The sequence below is a fragment of the Vigna angularis genome, chromosome 1 (genome assembly GCF_016808095.1).
Source record: "Vigna angularis cultivar LongXiaoDou No.4 chromosome 1, ASM1680809v1, whole genome shotgun sequence".
NCBI lineage: Eukaryota > Viridiplantae > Streptophyta > Magnoliopsida > Fabales > Fabaceae > Vigna > Vigna angularis.
The window spans coordinates 45,901,910-45,925,781 of record NC_068970.1 but is presented as its reverse complement, the minus strand read 5'-3'; the positions used below and the strand labels follow the sequence as shown (position 1 = coordinate 45,925,781).

The 23,872-nt window shown below is 34.1% G+C and overlaps 3 protein-coding genes and 1 non-coding gene across 5 annotated transcripts; 3 read left to right on the top strand and 1 right to left on the bottom strand.

Annotated features, from left to right (window-relative positions):
• Nucleotides 1-1,576: 1,576 nt before the first annotated feature.
• LOC108319383 (pentatricopeptide repeat-containing protein At3g14730) lies at nucleotides 1,577-4,024 on the top strand. Of its 2 annotated transcripts, XM_017550497.2 has the most exons (2): nucleotides 1,577-3,681; nucleotides 3,769-4,024. In XM_017550497.2, the coding sequence occupies exons 1-2, from the start codon at nucleotides 1,926-1,928 to the stop codon at nucleotides 3,822-3,824; spliced, it is 1,812 nt and encodes a 603-aa protein (XP_017405986.1). In that variant the 5' UTR covers nucleotides 1,577-1,925; the 3' UTR covers nucleotides 3,825-4,024. The 2 variants fall into 2 exon arrangements, with proteins under 2 accessions (XP_017405986.1, XP_017405985.1); XM_017550496.2 differs by having other exon boundaries at nucleotides 1,577-4,024.
• Nucleotides 4,025-4,598: 574 nt separating this feature from the next.
• Nucleotides 4,599-4,670, top strand: TRNAK-UUU (transfer RNA lysine (anticodon UUU)). The gene has a single exon. It is a non-coding gene; the product is annotated as a tRNA-Lys (tRNA).
• Nucleotides 4,671-7,398: 2,728 nt separating this feature from the next.
• LOC108319364 (uncharacterized) lies at nucleotides 7,399-8,208 on the top strand. The gene has a single exon (XM_017550472.1). The coding sequence runs from the start codon at nucleotides 7,399-7,401 to the stop codon at nucleotides 8,206-8,208; it is 810 nt and encodes a 269-aa protein (XP_017405961.1).
• Nucleotides 8,209-13,747: 5,539 nt separating this feature from the next.
• On the bottom strand, nucleotides 13,748-21,264 carry LOC108319406 (protein REDUCED WALL ACETYLATION 3). Its single transcript, XM_017550524.2, has 17 exons — nucleotides 20,914-21,264; nucleotides 20,784-20,841; nucleotides 20,122-20,213; nucleotides 19,219-19,356; nucleotides 19,070-19,126; nucleotides 18,915-18,987; nucleotides 18,009-18,167; nucleotides 17,360-17,509; nucleotides 16,986-17,241; nucleotides 16,277-16,392; nucleotides 16,090-16,176; nucleotides 15,869-15,957; nucleotides 15,645-15,707; nucleotides 15,474-15,530; nucleotides 14,879-14,975; nucleotides 14,605-14,763; nucleotides 13,748-14,358 (listed from the first exon to the last, which is right to left on the bottom strand). The coding sequence occupies exons 2-17, from the start codon at nucleotides 20,814-20,816 to the stop codon at nucleotides 14,353-14,355; spliced, it is 1,632 nt and encodes a 543-aa protein (XP_017406013.1). The 5' UTR covers nucleotides 20,817-20,841; nucleotides 20,914-21,264; the 3' UTR covers nucleotides 13,748-14,352.
• Nucleotides 21,265-23,872: the final 2,608 nt, after the last annotated feature.

Here is a 23,872-nt window from a genome sequence, read left to right as displayed (position 1 = left end):
CTATACACTTATGTTTGTATTATCAGCAACTATTGAATTTTTCTTCAACTGTCTGCAAGTAGTAAGTACTTATCTTTTTAGCGGATGACAGCTTCTAATGCAGGTTTACAGATATATATATACACTTTCAACATACCATACACACAAACCTTACATAACATAAGGTCATTGTTATTTTTTAAGTACTTATAATACACAATAGTTATGCATATACACGTATTTCCACTGCAGCAAACTACCATGAAAATGGAATGTCTTACAATCACAACTGTCTCACAATATCATAAGATATGACTTAACAGAGTATACATGAGTAAGTATGTAATGTGGAAATTAAAACGATGTTTGATTAATAATACTCCATTTTTTCCATGACCATGCCAATTTTGCTAACCAGTTTGCTTCTTGACGTCTTCATAATTACCTTTATCATCACTTTAGGCACGACCTCCAGATACCAACCCTGGATGTCCCTTTTCCTTCGTTGAAACTAATAGAACCTTCTGTTTCTCTGGAAAAACTTCTGTGGACTGTATAAGGCTTGTAGGTAGCCTTAGGTCGTCCAACATTAGATGATCCTCCCTTAGAATTAACACAAATCTTATCTTCCACCATCTGGGCTTTAAGCATCAATTAAGCCGCCACATCATGCATGGAAAATGAGTTGGGTATATTGTTCATGCAAAAAGAGTGACGGGAAAAGGATAGACACTGGACATCGATTATAACAAAAACTCCATTTAAGGTCAAGGACTCATTTACATTAGCAAATCGTGCAAGGCTAAAATCTTTTCTGATATAATAATACAAGTTGCCAAATCCAGTCATATATGCAGCAATGAAAACACGTATTGCATTGTATATTTCCCTTGCGGAAAAATAATGATACATTAAAAAGAGGACCTGAACAAAAGCTTGAACAGATGAATCAGTACATAGAATAATATGGCACTTCTGAAAACAATATAGAATTTCTTGGAGAATCATACATCATGCTTCAAATCAAATTTTCACATGTGCTTCTGGGCATTGGCTTGAAATTCACACTATGAATTTCTTGGAGAAGGTAAATGAGAAAGATTAATATAAGATAATAGGGCTGTGGAAAGTCGGTTTGGTTTTAAGCCAAAAGAGATCTACAAATTCATGTAATCAATCTCACTGGAATAAGAATATTTTCACTCTTCTGTTTGATGCCGATTAAGGTAAAGTATATTTTTTCCGGAAAATGATGATGTGTGTTATGTTTCTTTGATGAATTCAAAGCCGAAACTATAATCAGAAGATAGAGGAAGATAAAAAGATCCAACTATAGTTCTTTCCAAAGAAAAAGGATTGCCCAGCAAGTAAGAAAGTTAATAGATTGAAATCATATAAGTATATAATGATTTGAATAAATAGACCACTAGTGCAGATTTAAATACGTATCTTTAGATATCATAGAATTAATTAAGCATTCCCAAACCAAGGCAGAAACTGGTGGTTGAACAAAAAACATTTCATAAAATTTCATTGGGCTATGAAGTTATGACGTTTGCATTAAGCTAAGTGTAAAACATGTTACAAGATATGTCTTCCCGCCTCTATCATGGAATAAATCATAACAAACCTAGTGAAAAACAATGACAAAGCAAAAGACATAAAAGCGTATTGAGCTAAGAAATCATAAAATTCCACAGTCCTTCACCCCCAAATCCACCCTCCCTTCCCAATCCTAGGCTCATCCTAGCCCCAGGACCAGCCCAGAAAATCGGACCTCACCTCCCTCATCATTTCCGTCGAGAGGCCCTTGAAAGATCGTCAGACAGAATCAATGTCCATGTGAGACATTAATTCATGTATTTACCAGCATCTATCTATTTACTCAACAAAATTATAGAAGTTTGATGTTGCGAAAGGGAAATCAGACAGGGCCGGTAACTTAAATGAATGGAAGAACAATCATAAGAGCCTTCATCATCCCCCCACAACAACAACAACATTGTCGCGGGTTGCTCTGTTTCTCAACCTCACCCTCCTACAACGTGCAAACATGCATTGCCACCCTCCAGTCGTGTGCCCACAATGCAAACCTCTCCAAGGGCAAGGAACTCCACACCCACTTGCTCAAAAACGCTTTCTTTGGATCCCCGCTCGCCATCACAAGCCTCATCAACATGTACTCCAAGTGCACCCTCATCAATCACTCCCTCAGAGTCTTCAACTACCCCACCCATCTTGACAAAAATGTCTTTGCCTACAACGCTCTCATTGCTGGTTTCGTTGCAAACGCTCTTCCCCAACGTGGGTTTGCTCTATATAAGCAAATGAGACATCTGGGTGTCGTTCCTGATAAGTTCAGTTTTCCGTGTGTCATCAGAGCCTGTGGCGATATTATGGAGGATTTGGAGGTTAGGAAGATTCATGGGTTGTTGTTCAAATTTGGGTTGGAGTTGGATGTGTTTGTTGGCAGCGCGCTGGTAATTACTTACTTGAAATTTGGAACGGTGGAGGATGCGCATGAGGTGTTTGAGGCGTTGCCTGTGAGAGATGTGGTGCTTTGGAATGCAATGGTTAATGGATACGCGCAGATTGGGCGGTTTGAAGAGGCTTTGGTGGTATTTAGGAGGATGGAGAGAGAAGGGGTGATTCCTTGTAGATACACTGTTACTGGGGTCTTGTCGATATTTTCTGTGACAGGGGATTTTGACAGTGGACGTGCTGTTCATGGGTTTGTGACAAAAAGGGGTTATGAATCAAGTGTTGTTGTTTCTAATGCATTGATTGATATGTATGGGAAATGTAAATGTGTTGGTGATGCGTTGACTGTGTTTGAGGTGATGGTGGAGAGAGACATTTTTTCATGGAATTCGATCATATCAGTTCATGAACACTGTGGTGATCATTACGGAACTTTGAGGCTTTTTGATAGAATGCAGGTAAAAGGGGTTCGACCTGATTTGGTTACTATTACAACAGTACTTCCTGCTTGTACTCATCTTGCAGCGCTGAGGCATGGTAAAGAGATACATAGGTATATGGTTGTAAATGGGTTGGGGAAGGAAGAAAGCCACAATGATTTTGATTACGTTTTGTTGAACAACGCTTTGATGGACATGTATGCGAAATGTGGAAACGTGAGAGATGCATGCACGGTTTTTGACAACATGAGGGAGAAGGATGTGGCCTCGTGGAACATCATGATAACAGGTTATGCAATGCACGGTTATGGTGATGAGGCATTGGATATTTTTGGCCGTATGTGTGAAGCTGAAATGGTACCTAATGAAATCAGTTTTGTGGGATTGCTGTCTGCGTGCAGCCATGCTGGGATGGTGAAGGAGGGGCTTGGGTTTCTATCAGAAATGGAGTCAAAGTATGGTGTTTCTCCATCCATTGAACACTACACTTGTGTGATTGACATGCTCTGTAGGGCAGGGAGGCTGATGGAGGCTTATGAGTTAGTGCGAAGAATGCCATTTAAGGCTGATCCTGTAGGATGGCGATCTCTGCTAGCAGCATGCCGAGTCCACAAGGACAAGGACTTGGCTGAGATTGCAGGGAGTAAGGTGATTGAACTTGAGCCAGGCCACTGTGGAAACTATGTGCTGATGTCAAATGTTTATGGAGACGTTGGTCGATATGAGCAAGTGTCAGAGGTGAGGCATACAATGAAGCAACAAAATGTGAAGAAGAGACCAGGTTGTAGCTGGATTGAACTTGTTAATGGTGTGCATGTTTTTATAACAGCTGATAGGACTCATCCTCACACTCATTCTATTTATGCAGGCTTAAACTCATTAACAGTTGTTCTGCAAGAGCATGGTTATGCCCCCTTTCTCTAGCTTATGAACGCCATTTTCTGTCATCAGCTTTTGTATTTTCACACTTGCTGAATTATCACATTTTCAAATTAATGGATTTGTTTTCTCATTACAGATATAGCTTCTCCACTCACGTTTAGGGGTGGTAGAAAATTGTGTATATTTTTAAGTAAAACTTGTTATTAATTCACTATGAATAATTAAATGGATTTCTGTCTATTAGCATGATAGACAATGCTTGCACTTTACAATTTTTTAAATATTTTAATTAATACAAAGTAAATTATTCTAATTTATTGTTGGTATAAATATTTCTTAAATTATTTATTTTTGGTACCGATATATGATACGAAACTATTTATTCTAATAAAGAAGTATGACATAAAAAGAGATGTACTAAAAAAGATATATTTAATTACCATATAAGTCTTATTATTTATTATTTTTTGTTTCACCACCAATAAAATATGTTAGTTAAGTTTCTCGAACACTTCTCATCTAATAGCGATAAAATCATTATAAACAAATATTATTTATCTAATTTATCGATAATACAAATGAAGTTAATATTTTGAAAAGTTACATTATTTTATTTTTAAAACTGGAGGTACTTAATTGAAGCTTAAGAAATTATATTGATACATTTTTATACTGATAGAATTAGTTGAAACTTTTATTAAAAATAAATAAGTAATAGGATTGAAAAGGTAATTAAGAAATAAAATAATTCGGACAAAATTGTATGGGTGCTAATATAAAAAATTTTAATAACTTCTGTAATTAACTTGCATCAAAGCCGTCTTAGCTCAGTGGTAGAGCGCGTGGCTTTTAACCACGTGGTCGTGGGTTCGATCCCCACAGACGGCGGTGATAATCTGGTTTAAACAGATGGCTTTTAAATTGAGTAATACTTAAATTTTTTTTATTCTATATTCTTTAAAACATAATAAAACATATGTTGAATAAGTTTAATAAATTATTTTATGTGCGTCTTTAGTTTATTCAAATTGAAAACTTTTCATAAGTTGCAGAGTTAAAATAAAATGAATCCACAAAATTATTTTATTTCTATTTAATGGCCTTTTTATTTATATTCCTATACAAAAATTTTAATGATTTAAAATATGTTCAAACGTGTATGATATTGATAAATGATAGAATTTGTAATTTTTAATATACACTCATCATAATCACAATAGAAACTTTAAAATCAAATGTTGACCAAAACACCAATACAAGTGTTCCAGAAGAAGTATAAAATGTTAGACTATGAAGGCAACCATGAGAACGTGTTTCCTTTGTGACCCTACAAATTACAATTGTGTTAAAACTCAACATCTCTATTTTTTATGTTTTTTTATTAATTGCCCAATATAAAAAAACATAAAATATATAAAAAAAAAGTTGTCAAATAGAAGATGAACAAATTATGTAAAAGATTTTAAGTACTTTGTCTAAGAGACTATAAAATACAAGCAAATTTTTTACTTCGTTGGGTAAACTATAGGTAATTGCAAATGAAAACTACAACTTGGTCGGGGGTGTTGCTCCCTACACCACCACAAATTTCTTCGTGTACCACTCCATTCTACAGTTGACCTTAGTGAAAATTGAGTTACAGTAATTAAAACGTTAAAAAAAATAAACCGAAATGAAAGATCCAACATCCGTAGGCCAAGCCAAACGGATATGAATATCCATTTAAGCCTCCATATCTGTCATCTACTTCTATGTTTTCTTCGCCAACCGAGCTTTTTTCGATGTTTTCATGAGACATTATACAGTAAAACACAACTTTTTCTTAATAAGGTTTTAGTAGTTAATGAATCTTTTTCATTTTTTTCACATACCAGCACACACATTTCACATACACACACACACACACACACACACACACACACACACATATATATATATATATAAATTGGAAGAGAAGGAGAAGAGAGGGGGGGGGGGAGGGTGTGGGTGTGAAGGTGGGTGACGGAAATGGGAAAGAGAAGAAATGGGAGGTGGTGGGTGTGAGGGTGAGTGAGGAAAATGGAAAATAAAAGGACAAGAGGGGAGGGGAGGTGGTGGGTGACGGAAATGGAAAAAAGAAAGAGAAGAGAGAGGGGGGTGTGGTGTGTGCTGGAATGAGGGTATAAAATTAGAGTTTTTAATTAAAAATATAAAAAGTTAATTTAAAAGTAAAAAGAAAAATTAACTTAAGAATAATTTTGAAAAAAAAAGTAAATTGAGGAGTGCTGGAAGAAGGCAGTGGTGGTGGAGGGAGCATCTTTCCTTGGTCGGTCATGATAATATTGGACCAGGCCCAATACTTCTTGTTCCTTCTCAATCTTTCAAAAGTGAAAATGGCCCCAAATTTCAACTGGGTCCACGAACATCCATAAGGGATTTCTTGTCCCTAATAGCTATTGACTAGAGAGTGTGAGTAGAAGAGAGAGAGCAAACTTGTAACAGGGGGATTTTCTTCATTTTAGTGGGAGTTTGAAGCTTAATTTTGTAATAGGTTTAAACCCTTGTTTGATGTTCGTATTTATGTGTCAATCTCAAGTGGGTCATCGTTTTTTTTTCGGTCTCAATCGAGTCCATAAACTTGTTAAAATCAGTCAATTAAGTCATCTCCTTTAATTTATCAGTAACGTCGTTTGCTTGTGATGACGTTGTACACAGAAAATTAGCTTAAGTATAATAATTTAAATACGTGGATATTAGTATTTTGAAAAAACCTATTTATGTGACAGGGAATGAGGGAATTGGGGATTTTTATTGGGGTTTTTTAACTGAAACGAAAAAACTTAAAAGGGAATTAGGAATTTCATGAGTTAGGGATTTTCATGTGGTGAGTGTCAAAATTAGGGCTCGGAAGAATTTGCGAAGACGAAGAGAATCACGTGGTGGTGGACGAACCGAATTGATAGTGGAGGCCAGTTAAGGTTAGTTTGGTATGTTTTCGCCTTTACGAATATGTAGTTATTTTGCTATGTTTATGCGTTGTTGTGGTCCCGATTTTGTTGCGTTGTGGTCCCGATTTTGCTATCTTTTTGCATTTAGGTTATAATTGGTTTGCTATTGTTGTTCTGTGATGGGTCCTGATTTTGGTATGTTACTGTATGTTCAAATGTGTACACTGTTGTGGTCCTAAAATTGCATTTATCAATTGTTTAGAAGTAGTGGTTCTCTTTTCTGTCTGAGTATTTCCTTAGTGGGAATGTTAGTTTGTTCCCTTGTCCCCTTGATGTGTGATTGTCTCCTTAGTTAGTAGAGAGTGAAATCATAATATCCCCCCCCCCCCCCCCCCCCCCCAATGTACATATGTTAAAAGCTTGTGCTTCAAACATAATATTGCATGGATGAAAGTATTAAAGTTGTGGTCCATCATTGTGGCCATTTTGTTAGTGATGATAATGGAAATTTAAAATTTAATGGAGAGATAGCATAATGGTCTTGTGATACAGACCTGTGGTGCTATTTTGGAATATTAGCTTCAGTGAAAGACTCAGGTTATATAGACATAAAAGAACTTTGGTACAGTTTAGGAGGTTAGTTAGTGGTGCCAGATAGGTTAGAATTATTGACTGATGATAGGGGTGCTATGCATATGCTGAATATTGCAAGGTTAAATGATGAAGTTCATTTGTACGTGGTTCATAATACCATGGAACCACAGATAATAGAAATGATTGATTGGGTTGATGGTGATGTTAATGATGAAGGTGATGTTGCAAGACAAGTGGAGGGTGAGGTTCACGGTGAGGTTGAGGGTCAGGTTGAAGTTGGAACAAAAATAGAGGAGGGTCACTATGAGGGTCAGGTTGAGGGTCAAGCTGAAGTTGGAACAAAAATGGAGCAGGGTGAGAGTGAAGTTGCTAAACAGATTGAACATGTTGAGGAGGGTGAAGTACATGATGTAGAGGAGGTTGTGGTACATGATGTAAATGATTTTGAGCTAGAATATGTAGAAGAGGATGAGAATGAGGATGATCATGTAGATGAGGCTGAGGATGAGGCTGGAGATGATGGTCAGGATGAGGGTGGAGATGATGTTGAGGATAAGGATGAGGATGTAGATGATGGTCATAAGGAAAATGTACAAGATGATGAGGATGAAGATGTAGATGAGTCTATGAGTGAAGAAAGTCTAGTTGATGTCACCATTGAGTGTGACATTGGTACTTCGAAAGAAAATGTGAGGGAAGAACAACCTTGCACTCCAGTAGGTGAGTCTTCAAGGACAACTGATAATGATTCCATGCATGATGTTCGTGGCTTGTTTGACATTGAGTGGGTGTCAGATGAGTTGGATAGTGGTCCAGATAGTGAGGAGGAGGGTGATTCCATTCGAAGAACTTTGTTTCCCACATTTAGCATGCCTAAAAGTTTGGGGATTATAAATGGGAAGTAGGAACCTATTTCACTGAGAAAAAGGAATTCACACAGGCCATTAGGACTTATGCACTGAGTAATGGTAGAAATTTGAAATTCATCAAGAATGACAAGAAGAGGGTTGTTGTAAAATGTTTGGGGGGCAAGGGGAAATGCAAATGGTATGCTTATTGTGCCTATAGGTCTGGTGCCAAGTCATGGCAGCTAAGAAAAGTGATTGATGATCACAACTGTAGTACAAATTTTAATGTGAAGTTGATGACTTCTAAGTGGTTGAGTCAAAGGATGAAAAAATTTGTTAGAGAGAACCCTAATATGAAGGTCATGGACATTAGGAACAAAGTAAGTAGGAAATGGAATGTAGAAATCTCTAGAAATATGGCTTTTAGGGCAAGAGCCATGGCAAAAGATAATATTGAGGGGTCTTTCAAGGAACAATATAGAAGAATCTATGATTATGGTCATGAGCTTCTCAGAGCAAATCCAGGTTCAACGGTCAAAATAAAGGTTGAAAATAGTAATGATGAGTGTATATTCAATAGAATTTATGTATGCTTGAAAGCATGCAAAGATAGCTTCATTAGTTGTAGACCCATCATTTGGTTGGATGGATGCTTTTTGAAAGGCAAGTATGGAGGAGAGTTACTAACAGCAGTTGGAAGAGATGAAAATAAACAAATTCTGCCCATTGCATATGTTGTTGTTAAGGTAGAAAACAAAGAATCATGGACTTGGTTCTTGGAGCTTCTCATTGCAGACCTTGGTAGGGAAGCTGTTTGTGGAGCATGTACATTTATTTCAGACCAACAAAAGGTTAGTCACTCAAAAGAAATGTTAATTACAACCTACTTCACAAATAACTCAGTTGACTTGAGTATTTTAATTGTAGGGTCTTTTGCCAGCTATTCAAGATCTTCTACCTAGGGTAGAGCAAAGATTTTGTGTTAGACATTTGTATTCAAACTTCAGAAAGAAATATCCTGGAAAAGACCTTAAACGTCTGATGTGGAGGGCAGCAACAACCACATATCCACAACTATGGGAGGCTGAAATGAGGAAAATTAAAGAGATCAATGTAGAGGCATTTAAATACTTGATTGCAATTCCACCTAGGTATGTATTCACTTTTCTCCAAACCTCATTCTTCTTTTACTGTTATATTTACTTTGACAGTTATATTTACTGACATTTAAATCTCCCAAGTTTTGGTCAAGATCTAGATTCACCCCTAGATCACAATCTGACACTCTTGTCAACAACATGTGTGAGGGCTTCAACAGTATGCTAGTTCGTAGTAGGTCTAAGCCAATTATCACTATTTTAGAAGACATTAGGGTTTACATCATGAAGAGATGGGCTACGAACAGGACAAAGATGGCATTATATCAAGGTTCTGTCTGCCCTAAGGTTCTCAACAGATTTCAAAAGCAATCATGGTTAACCAGATATTGGTTACCAAGGTAACTTTACACTTACAATTAATTTGTGTTCATCATTAAGAAGAGCTTGTTGCTAACTGTGTTGTCATTTTCTACTCATGACAGATGGTCATCACATCAATTATTTGAAGTCATACACATTTCACAATTTGGGGAGCAATTTGTTGTGAATCTTGACAATAAGGACTACAGTTGTAGAAAGTGGTTAATTACTGACATTCCTTGCACTCACGCCTTAACCGCAATGAAATTCTTGAATTTAAATGCAGAAGACTACATTGGCCATTGGTTTAGGAAGTCTACTTATGAAGAGACCTACAACACCATTATTTATCCTATTAATGGTCAAATTGTCTGGGACATAACTTCATATCCAGATATACTAGCCCCAAAGAAGAGGACAATGCCAGGAAGACCCAAGAAAAAATGAAGACTAGAGGCTTGGGAGTTGAAGAAGAGTGACACTGAATTAAGAAAGGGTGGGAACAAAAAAACATGTGCTCTCTGCAAAGAACTTGGACATAACAAAAGATCATGTCCACAACGACCTACAACACCAGATGTGCCTTCACCAACAACAGATGTGTCTGCTGACCAACCTACTCAACAAACACAACTCACAATACCTCCACCAACAGATGTGCCTATTACTCAGGAGTTTGTTGCGTCTCCTTCTGATGAATGGAGTCATATTTAATTCCATTCTGAACACAGTCTTTTAAATGTCATGTAATCTGTACTGATGAAGGAACAATGTAAATCAGTTTTTTTGTGTAACGTGTACTGATGAAGACATATTTACTGATGAAGTAATATTAGTTTTTTTTGTGTCATTTTATAATGTAAGACAGATGTTATCAAGTTTTCTTTTGCTGTAATTTGTACTGATGAAGTAATATCAGGTTTCTTTTGTTATGTTATGCACTGAGTAAGACAAAGTTGCTATCAGGTTTTTTTGTTATATGATAATGAAAGCCAATGTTTATTCATGTGGTGATCATATGTTTATGATGTTTATTGACTATTGCTTTATGATGTTACTTTTGCACTTTCTTTAACTTATTATGCCCATATGAAATTAAATAAATCAAATAAGACAGTATTAAACATCATTAGAAGTCGCCTTTATAAATAAAACATACAATAACATTCCAAATATCAAATTACATTACAAAAACTTCCACTAAGAAATCAACCTAGTTTCATCAACATTGATATCACAATTACATTACAAACACATGTAACAAACACCATCCTCATTAACACCTTCATCCATTTCTCTAAAATAACTACACTTTTCTCCAAACAACCTATTTTCAGCTTTTCAACATCTCTTTCTTTCATCTTCATCACAATTTGTTCCATTTTCATCAAACTTCCACCCACTTCTTCATTTCTTGCACTTGCACTAGTGTCTTCTACATTCACCACATTTCGAGAATCAATTACTTCTTCATTGCACTACTCAAAGAAGTTGCATTCAACGAAATCCTCACTCCCTACATGTGGAAGAAGAAAACACACTCCCTCGTCAACAAAATCAAAACTCCCACCTTGTGGAAAAACAAAACCAGACAAAAAGTCACATTTTTGCTTCCATTAAACTTACCTTGAAGTTAGGGCAACCCCAAAATCTTTTGCCCTTATTTTTAGGGGTTCTGGCAACGCGGAAGACTGCAGGCCGACCACAAAAGCAAGTGGGTTTTACACCCAACCTGCTCCCACTGGCAAAACTATGTTGAAAGCCCCAACCCGTGCATTTGCAAGAAGAAGATGAACCAGACATTTCGTGAGTTGAACAGTGCTTCCAGAACTCTTCCTCCCCAACACGAACTTGTCTAACACTTTGGAAGTCAGAGTTGCTTTAAATATTAAGTTTTAGGGCTAACAACATAACACGTGGTTGCCATGTGGAATGCTTCATTATACAACAGAACACCAATCCAATTTAATACACAATGCCTTGTCAACTAAAACAAATTACAACTTAGCATCAACAGACGACGTTACTGATAAATTAATGGAGAGGGCTTAATTGACTCATTTTAACAAGTTTATGGACCCGATTGAGACCGGAAAAAAATGATGACCCACTTGAGATTGACACACAAATACGAGAACCAAATGAGGGTTTAAACCTTTTGTAATACAAGGAATGTTTTCACTATTTGTTACCATAAAGATTGAAGCCAAATATAAAGTGTATTCAAATATATTTTTTGTAATCTAGCTAAATTTGTTTTGTCCACTAACTATCTTGGTGCAAAATTATTTCAACTTGTTTCGTGTTGTTTACTTAGTATGGTGTAAGAGAAATAATGAGTAATTTTAATTTGTTTTAGTAAAATGTTATGCAACATAGGGAGGTAAGTACTTCCACATATTAATTATGTTGAGTAAAAAGGAGAAAAACAATTAATGTTGCATGAAGTGTATTTAGTACTTTTCAACTAGCAAGCTTGAGAGATGATAGAAGAACATATTCAAAATGAATTCAAAGCTATTCAACGATCAGAACAAATATTGCAATGACTACCTCTTCAAGAAACTATTTAAAGACACTCCTTGACGAAGGAGACAAAAAGAATAATTATTGTTTAAAAGTGTTATCACTTTGTTGATTTTTCCATGTATGTTAAAGTTTTGTAAGAACATAATTTGTGTTCAATCCTTAACAAATTAGTAGAGTGTTCAACCTTGCAAATAATGAAAGATGGTATCCCTCTCCAGTGACTGAAAAATCGTAATTTGTTATTCACAAAGACATTTTATTTGTCTCAATCTTAGAGTGGCTTGTTCTTTAAAGAATAATCACTAGGATTAGTTTCAGGCAACTATGATCTAAAAGCATACTTGGGATTTTTAGTCAAGAAATGCTAAGTTCAAATAATACTTAGCAGGATTATGAAATAATACATGTACAGGTCAATCAAGAATTATTATGATTCGAAAAAATATATGTTTGTACTTTGTAATAATATAGCTTAATTAGTTAGTTGAAAACTAGACATAGTTTCCGCTATAAACGAATCAATACGAAATATTGAGGAATTCTTTATTTCCTAATTTTTTATATTACAAGTTATATTTGTTAAATTAACTCAAAAAATGAAAAATCTTTAAAACTTAATTTATGAATATCTTTATGAGATCATATGATAAAAAAAAATCAATTGTCTAACTACACATATTTAGACCATACTTATGAAAAATCATGAAAATTTTTAAAACACAGATGAACTCGTTGAGTTTCAAAAGGAAAAATGAATTAATACTTGAATTACCAAAATCTTCTTGGTTTCTTATTCAGTGCCCAAAATGGGAGCAAATTTCTTACAAAGTCCAATAATTTTGCAGTTAAAACTTGAGTAGGAAGAAAACAATATCTAGTTGCAATAGAAGTGTTTTCAATAGAGTTAGAGATTTGTTTAAAAAAACAGAATATTGTTGCCATTAATTGAAGATGAAAGTTTTTAAGGTAAAAAGAACACGGAGTACACAAAAGCTTGGAGAAGAAGAATAGAGTAAAACAAGGATAAAAGTAAATTGGTGTAAATTGGTTTCATTCATGATTTTCATAATGTAATATGGAGAAAAAATAATTTTCGAATGTTTGACTTTTAAATTGTACAATTTGAAAGTAACAAGTTTTCAAAATTACACATTTGAAAGTAACAAGTTTTCGAAATTACACATTTGAAAGTCAAAAGTAATTTTTCAATTGTTAATTCAAAAGTTTTATTTGTCAAAAAATACTTTTGATTACCGAAAGTCACTTTTTAAGCGAAAAATGGAGATTTCATAATTATGGCGGTGAAAAGGAAAATAATATGGATGTGCAAAGGAAGGAGAATATGGGAATGCAAAAAATAAATCTTCTACAAAACAAACCACAAACAAGCTTTCAGGCTCAATCCGCTTTCATTAACGCTGGTTTCATGCTCCAGAATTTCAAGAGCAGATTAAGGACACTTCACTCTTGGAAGGGCATGTTGGTTTCTAAAGATGAGACCCGTCAGGACACTCATTAGTACAGCACTATTACTATATATATCTATATAATCTTTCAAGTATTAAAAATCCATGAACGTTTACAAAATAAATGAGAAACTAAATTGGTGATATTTAATACTGGAGAGATACCTGGGAAGTTTTATTACTTTAAAGAATATTTAGGAGAATTGATAATGCTTGACAACAATATTCCCACAACTCCTACCCCAATGAACCAAAAAAAGTGGGAACACTATACTTGAACTTATAGCCATTAAACAAAACTATTGTTACAAGAGTAGGACACCGCGTTTCTGGTAAGATTGTAAAAAAGAATATACATATATTTCCTTATCCTTCGAAGGCGAAGACAAAAAAATAGCAATGAAAACTGAACAGGAACAGGTATTGAAATGAATCTTGAATTTCTTCGAAGCCAAGACGGATTTGTATCACGATCCTACCTTTTATGTGTGAGCACAAATGAATTTATAGAAAATTGGTTCAAATTCCTTCGAATTTAATCTCCCCCTTTCATCTGCCAACCTCCAATGCAAACCAACACTCAACGTTTATATTTGATGCCTTCTTGGAGGATACTACTTCCCCCACAACTACAGAAACATTGCTCCAAAAAAGAGATTCCACGTTTCCCAGTATTTTAATCCACATTTTTCAGCATAGCCAATCCAAAGGGAACTGTCCGGAATCTCTCTTTGGTGTCTTGAATTTCAAACCTGACAGCATGAATGAAATTTCTGATTATTATATTAATTTAAGAACATGAGAAAGCACCTATGATCCACCCCCCACCCTCTCCCCCGCTTCTGTTATGAAAAAACATTAGCAAGCTTCAAACTTGATATTCATTTTTGAAGCTTTATGCAGCATGAACAAGCACCTAAGCACCGAGATTTTATATAATGTAATCCTTTCCCAAGAAGTATCAAAGTATTCCTTTACAAACCAATATAGAGGCTTACCGTTGAATGAGGAATCAGAAGCAGAATAAGCGAGATGCAATACAGAGAAAGGGAAATGACAACTCCAGTAATAAAATTATGCAACAGCCGCCGATTGTCTTTTGTTGGTATGAACACCGTCTTAAGTATATTTGTTAATTCAAAAAGTCGATAAGATACCTGCAAACCGTATCAAGATAATAGTGCAACCTAGTAATTAGTATGATGTCTTTAATGAGACCTGAATACAAATAAGAAAAATAAACATATGGAAGGAAAGAAGAAAGATCCATACAAAGACGTATATAGCAGTGGTAAGCATGAAATTGAGCATAGGATACTCTGGTATAAGACAAAGAAGCCACTTGGGCTGTCCATTTGGCATGTTAGACCTGCATACAAAGAGGAAGTTATGAAGTACGCCCTTGCTGAGGTGAAGTTTTTTCATAATTCCAATCAAACATTGTCCTATGTATTCTTGATCCAATATACTAAGATATAAAGATGCAACAACAAACAACATTATCCATGCTGAAAAATTTATCATCACATGTGAATTCCAGTCTCTCCAACCATGTCTAACTACAGCCACTACTAAAACTAAAACGTGATCTACAAAACTAATGAAATTAGATAAGCACTGTTGCTATTGAGCTGGGTTATCGCTAAACATAAAATAATATTACCAATTAAAGGATCTTCAGCAATGAAAATATGAAGCAATTAAATGTTATTTGATTCATCATTCATTTGAGTACGAAAAATGGGTTGAGCACATATCCCTCAGACCACAATAACTCTTTCATAATTGCTAATTACAATGCTTTACGGAGTCCTCTTGATGTAACTTGGACAATAACCTAGGGAGAAGGGCTCAGATGCATACACACCTTAACCAAATATGAAACTGGGAAATGTATGTCTCCAAAGTAACCTTGCCAAGCCATCTGTACGAAAATGGAGGAAATTAAGCAACAAAAAAATTGATAGCTGTCACCAAATAATAAAATCTGCCAAAACCAATCAACATGGAATTTCAATAATTAAGGTAAAGAACATACGCAAAGAGGGTCAAAGAGAAATTACGAAGCCGCTGACTGAAATTCCTCAAGCAAATGTATACACTGAACATCATAATAATAAGGTAAAGGGATCAATAGGAGATGAAAACAAAATATAATCACATCTCATATATTACTATAGGTTTCCTGTCTTCCAAGTATAAAGCAAAAAAACAGAAAACACGGAGAAAACAAAAGGAACAAAAGAAAAAGATAACACTCACGTAATTGGAATCCATGATGTGTAAGGGTGGAGTTTGTTGTATGAGACCTTGTCCAGCTTGTATATGTATTCATACCACAAGTACCCCACCTAGAAAAGATAAATGAAAGAGATGTTCTTGTTTACTATTCTTGGTCTACATAAATAATATTCAAGTAATAACATAGGAGAATAGAAAACCATGAATAAGCTTATCAATGTATTGTAGGACATGTAACTCACAAATAGTGCAGCAGAAACAATGCCAGTTTTGATCGTAACTCTCCTCTTGGTTTCACTCTCTTCCAATTTTTCCATCCATTTCTCAACCTGAGATGGTGAAATATTTAATATTTAAGATAGCTGGACCAAATATTATAAAAAGCACAAAAAAACGATAGCCACGACACACGCCAGTATTCGAGATTACATTTGGGTGAAAGTATGCATAAATCATTCCAATTATCCAGATGTAGCGATCAAGCCCAGATCTAAAATGCCACTCGTGCATTCGAGGGAGATCTGGCTTTGCAGGATCAGTATAACCTGGCACACAAAAGTTAAAATTATGCATTTGCACTAAACATCATGTAAGTTTATATAGCAAATCGACTAGAAAATTGTAAACAGACTACATACATAACAAAGAGGGAAAGAGAGAGAGAGGACACATCAGTGGATTACTTTTATAAAATAGAGTGTATTCGACATAAATATATATTAGTATCCTTTTGACAATAACATTATTATTTTGAAAAGTCCCACGTTGACTACAAATAGTGACATAATAAGAACTAACAAAGTTTATGCACCCCTCTCTTCACAAATCAAATTTGTAGGGATGAGTTGGGCTCAAAATTTAAGAATTATTTCATCGGTTTGATTGTAATTACAGTTAACAAGAGGCAAACATCAACAATTTTAAGCACAATATAACCATTCAATTCAAAGCCCAGAAAACTTTAGGGGCCATTGCAAAGGTGAAAAAGAGAAGGTTTGAGGCTATCAAGTTGGTCTAGTTCATCCAGATGGCAAGATAAGAAATGTGAGTACTTAATAAAGAAGAGTCACAGCAAATGAGCATAACCAAAAGTTGAACCAATAACAGCGAAGTACAAGTTACGTATAATATTACTCACCCAAAAAGAAAGAAAATGGGCTCCAAAATATGTCAAAGAATCCAGGGATTTCCCAAATCAATATCACCACAAGAAAGCATGCCAGAATCTTTGCAGCCATAACTGAGGGAACTTCATTATACTTGTTATATATACCCAATGCTCCATACACCATCAAAGTGAAAAGAGTGTGCATTGGACATATATAGTAGAGCATATAGTCATTGTTAAGAACAATACAGCAGAAGGCCACAAAAAAATTGAGCCGCCACATCATCTGCATGAAATTTTAATGAGTTAGGTATACTGTTCATGCAAAAAGAGTGACGGGAAAAGGATAGACACTGAACATCAAGTATAACAAAAACAGTATTTAAGGTCAAGGATTCATTTACCTGAGCAAACCGTGCAAGGCTAAAATCTTTTCTGACATAATAATAGGAGAAGTTGCCAAATCCAGTCATCCAAACATATGCAGCAATGAAAACACGTATTGCATTGTATATCTCCGTCGCAGCAAAATAATGATACATTAAAAAGAGAACCTGAACAAATGGAACAAAAGCTTGAACAGCTGAATCAGTACATAGAAGTGTCAGACAAAATTTAAAAAGTAGTTTCTAATGAATTATGGCCCTTTTGAAAGCAATATACAGGAATAATACTATATTTAATTTTCACGACAATCATACATCATCAAATAGCTTCAAATTTTCACAGTTGCTTCTGGGCATTGGCTTGAAATTCACACTGAATTTCTTGGAAAAGGTAAATGAGCAAGATTAATATAAGATAATAGGGCTGTGGAAAGTCCGTTTGGTTTTAAGCCAAAAAGATCTACAAATTCATGTAGTCAATCTCACCTACTGGGATAAGAATTTTGTTGAAACCTTGTTTCACAAAAAGTAGGCAATTGCACAAGGTATATTAACGTTTATGCCAGTATAACACACCAAACAAAAGAAAGGGTTATTGTAGAGGTAAGCATAAAATATGACATCTTTGTTTACAAGTTTTCAACATAATATAAAAAGGTGAGCTCACCTGCATCCACCCTTTCCACTCCTCTGTTTGATGCCGATTAAGGTAAAGTATGTTTTTTCCAGAAAAGGATGATGTGTCATTATGTTTCTTCAGTGAACTCAAAGCTGAAACTATAATCAGAAGAAGGTAGAGGAAGATAAAAAGATCCCGACTATAGTTCTGCCCAAAGGAAAAGGATTGTCCAGCAAGTAAAAAAGTTATTAGATTGAAATCATATAAATATATAAGGATTTAAATATACAGACCACTAGTGTAGATTTAAACACGTATCTTTAGATAACATAGAATTAATTAAGCATTCCCAAATCAAGTCAGTGTCCGCTATATATCCAACCAAGGCAGATTGTGATGGATGAACAAAAAACATTGCATAAAATTTCATTGGGCTATGAAGTTATGAATTTTGAATTAAAGGTGTAAAATACTACAATTAAAACATGTAACAAGATATCTCTTCCCAAGTCAGGCCTGTATCATGGAATAAATCATAACAAACCTAGTGAAAAGCAATGATAAAGAAAAAAAAACATAAAAGCGTGTTGAGCTAAGAAATCATAAATTGTTAAATATGACTAGTGCAAAAGCTACCAAAGAAAAAACTTACACTTAAGGTGATACATTTTACAAGATAGCATGATTTTCAATTACTTGTATGGTTAGCATGCAAGTATTCATAGCCACATGTCAAAAGGGGTATAATTTAATTATAAATATTAAAAAGAAAAATAGAAAAAATTAATAACAAAAAATGTAGTCGCACTAAAGAGCAAATAATTATAAAGTATACATAAACTGAGTTTGTATTGGAAGAAGAAAAGGTCCCTTTATGCATATCACTTCAAAACAATATTTCAAGTTGTTGCCACGCAAAACCAAGTGGGAACATAATAACCTGTATACAAGTACCTTGGTGGAATCTCCAAGTATGTTGGTCCGATCACATATGTAGAAATAAAACAGAATCAACCCAAATTCCGCCCTAAAAAAGTTGTAAATACATTTTCAGAATTGAGATAGTGTGGAACAGGTTATATTTGGTCATTTACAAAAACTTGACATACATTGCCCTCAAAGTTGCTCGATTTTCTAACAAGAAAGAATCATCCATGGTCAAAAACCTACACATTACAAGTAAAATGGTAAGGATCTTTAAAGATAAAGGTAGAATAGAGGAAAGAACCCCATGAAATTTCTTATCATAGAAAATGACCGAATCAAATTCATTTTGACAGACGACGGATGGAATTTTGCTGATGCTGATCTTGTAAGCCCTGATTCCAGCAAAATTGCACGATCATCTCCCTTAATTGCATCCTGACCCAACTCTTCAAGATGAGTATCTGAATGACTGCACTCCACAAAAATAAATTATTAAGAATCAGAAAAATTCGCACATAAATAACATTACATTTTCCATGAATAAACAACTCTAGAGTAGGAAGTTCAGTTTTCAAAGTAGCATGATAAAAAAAAAGTATGTCTTTGACCAACAAAAAGTGATATCTCCAGTTGTTAAAATAAAAATTTAGAATAGATCAAAGTCAGATGGAAAGTTACCATCCACATTAGTTGGAGTATATGTTCAAAACACAACTATCTAATACCAAATTCTCAATAGCAGTTTGGTTTGAATGACACGAGCACTTGAATCAATGTCCACATGAGACATTAATTTGTGTATGTAGCAACATCTATTTATTTATTAAATATATAACTATGAAGTATCTGTTCACTGATTTTTTGAACAATCTCATATTTACAACAAAGATCCCGTGTAGTTTCTGATCCGCAAGTAAAGAGTGTGTCATGAATTTGATGATTAATGCTGCTAAATGATTTCTGGACCACCATCGATCCCCAACACCTTAGATACTACCTACTTCAAAGATTTTTGCTTTACCAATGCAGATTACATCACTACTTCAAAGATCATAGTTATCTTTTAACTTCTTTCATCGTGATCTCCCTCCACAACAACGTCCATCCAATTGCGGGAACAAATGGTCAAGTAGAAGAGAGAAAGTTGTATACGAATATATTCCACCAATGAACTTTAACACCCCAAACTAGTAAAGTCAATATAATTTGCTTTATTGACAGAAAAGTAACTTACACTTTGGGAGGAGATGAGGTCTTCCTGTAATCCAAGTACTCTGAATACATCCATGAAACAAAGACTGGAATAACCCCCAGCAAGAAAGACACCTGAGTACATAAAGCCAAGCTCCATCAGAAAAGTGACATCCCAAAAATTCGCATAAACATTTTAACTTTCCACAATGATCAGAAGCTGGAAAAGAGGTCCGTCCCAGTACAAGTCACTAATCACAAACAGAAACCATATTTACATTTTCTTAAACTCCACGTCAACATTCTCAGGCTTGAGAGAGCATCGTGATAGTTGGCTTGGACAGAACATACTCAAACAAAAACAAAATGCCATTCAAGTTAATGTCTTAAAGGTTTTCCAAAACATGTTGAGCCTTATCTTATCACACACTGCTTCAGATCACAAAAACAACGGAATCAGCATCTAAACTCTCCAGTCATTCGAACTTAAAAACGAATTCCCTCAAGTTATCACTCCATCAAATTGAATAACCCGCATACTTGTTAACGATCAGATGCAAATTGCAAACAACACAACACGCAAGCAGATCAGAGAAATGGCAACTCAGAACTAGGACAGAGAAGTGAAAGCCATTCAGCAGTGGCAGTTTAGAGAATTGAACAAGCGAATCAAACAATCAGAGTAGTAACCACGCAGAAACGCACCTGCCCAGGCGTGATTGGCCCCGAAACCACCATCTCCAACCACAGGAATCCTTCCAATCTGCAAAAAAGATCTCAATCAGCGACGATGCAGGCGCATTGGAATCGATAATTGGAAATCGCGGAAGCGTACCAGAGACGAAGGAGAAGAGACGGAATGACCTGATTTGGTGAGAGAAGCGCGTCAGAGAGTGATCATAAATAGCAGCGAGAGAAAAGGAAACCCTAGAGAGATAGAGAGATCTGAGACGAGGAGTTTGCTTGAAGAATAGAGAAAATGTCGGAGGGGTTGTCTCTCTCTCAGTGGTTGAAGATTTGGAACTTAGAAGAAGAACACCTTTTTTATTTTTCCTTTGAAATGAGACAGATGAAGAAACAAATTAGATTGAATGACAAAGGTCTTTTGTGACGTCTATGCGTCCTGCGTTAATGTTCGTTGCCACTTCCTTTTCTTTCACTTGCTTCAAATAAAATGCACAACACTATGCAATTTTCCAACCCAACTACTAATCCTTCATTACCTTCTCCTTCCTCATTACTTCTCTTTCTTTCTTTCTTTTTCTCATCAAATTAAATGCTCTCAAATTACACCCAAAATTCTACTAATTAACCAAACATAGCAAAAATCAATGCTATTAATATCTTACCTTATTTGCACTCTTTAACTTAGACAGTAAAAAGTTTCATTTTCATTTAATTTTAATAAATATAATTCAAAATAATGTCAGAAAAAGTCTTTAAGCTTTGCTACATTATGTTCCATTGTCTATCAGCTTTTCTCAACCGCAAGAATGTTTGGAGAAGGTGCACTCTTGGTTTTTTTTTATATCTACCAAGTGTCATTTATTATTTAATAAGTTTCCGTAAAATTTATTAATAGTAATGAGTTTTGTATACTTTTACAGTGCCATTATAAGTAATGTGTATTAAAAAATATGTAGTGAGTTTTTAATAACTATTTTAAAATTATATCTAGAATAGCCTTTTGTAAAAAAAAATTGACTGATAATAATAATATTATAAAATGGACTGACACACTGGCATACAATGCAAATTCTGTCGGTGGTGCATTGAGCATAGCCGTTGATGCATATTGAAAAATGAACGGCTGGCATTAATCTTAAAATTATACTACTCTTTTAAATAAAAGTGGGTGAATACGGTGTCGTATGAAAGAGATGCTGGCATGATTAAAAGTAATTGAAAATATTAATATTAAGATTAATAAAATTGCACAAAATTCTAGTTTATCAATTATATATAATAACATTGAATTGATTATATAAAAGATTAAAAGAAATTCATGACAAATAAATTGTTAAGGACGAAGAGAGAAGATCTTTTATAAATATATAATTATCATGATTTTATAGATTAGTTACTCTATGGTCACGGCATGTAATGAAACTGACTCGATGAGGTATCTAAGAAGGGACGGTCAATTGAATTGGTTGATGTAGGTCACTAAGCATCACATAACCCACGTGAATAACGTATTAACCACACGGTTATGAAAGAGTGAAGACCAAATGAATTCCCTTTGACAATAATTATCTCTAAACATTACTTCTAATTAAAATTACTAGTAAGTGTTACTTAATACTTGATGGGCCACGATTAGGTCGTAAATAAGGTTTCACTAATCTCAAACTCATCTCGAAACCTATAAATAAAGGTAAAAGATAAAAAGGTAGGTGATTAAATTTATTGTGAATTTTTCACTTATCTCTAATAAAATTAATCATTGACTTGAATGTCATAGTACATTTGGCAAGTATAACCCAGTGATTTTTAACGCAAGAACAAAATATGTTTTAAGTAAAGAACTTTAACTAAAGACAAATAAAAATACCTAAGCGAACTTGGAGTAAAGTGTGAAAAATTATTTTATAAAAATCTTGACTCTATATCCAAAACCAAATGATTTTATTAATTTTTTTTAACCATAATGATTGTTTATAACTTTTATAATATGTAATACATTTATTAACTGACAACAATAAATAGTTATTACGCGTAAAGAAAATGATAAATTCCTTTATTTGATAAAACAATAAATTATGATACTTACACAATTATTTAAAAAAATAACAAAATCAAATTAAAACGGGTAAGAGCATGAACGTGACCGAATGAAAATTATTTTAGTTATTTTAGACTATATTATTCATTTGGAACGTTTTCAGTAAACAAAAATAACAACAAACTAGTTACGACTAAAACCAAAAATATAAATTTGTCGATAACAGAAAATAATTTATTAAATAAAAAGAAATTTATTCCTTTTAATTAAATAATCGGTATTTATTAAAGCAAATTATTCGTTACGTGAAACTATTTACCCCCTTAACCCTAACTAAATAAAATTTTAATAAAGTATTCTTTTTTAAGATAACATATATCTTTACTATTTGTTAGTGAGGAAAAAGTTTTCTTTTAAGTATTTAATACAGCTACGTATCCATCATTAAATTGAAAATTTTACTTACATGCATTAACTTATAATTTGTACATTAAATAATACATCAATATTTACCTAAGTGTATTTTTTTCAGCTTTCCCAAATAAAATTAAGTATTACTAAATGTTAACATCTTCACATCCCTAAATCCAATAATAACTGTACATGAAAATTTTATTAAATATATATATATAATTGAGTACAAAACATGAAAAGTATCATACTAAATAGGATAAAAAATTACACCGAAACATAAATAGGAAAGACTTATTAAAACAATAATTTAAATAAATACATGCACTTATATAATTCTTTATTAATAAAGCTCAAGATGATTAACTCATCGCACAGTGATTTCTTTAAAAAAATGAGAAATTTTAAAATTTATTTTTCACCATAAATATGTGAAACTTTTACCTATAATATATAAATCACAATCTACTAAAAGTTATCAGTGTTTACTAAAAGTCCATAGAAGGACTTCTACACTAACACAAACATAACTTTTAATTTTGTTATTTTAGATTTTTAAGATTTGTTAAACATTGACATTATAACAAAAGACGTTAAATTGAGGTTTGTTATTTTTGAACAGACATTAATTAACGTATGTTGCATATGTTGCACTTAT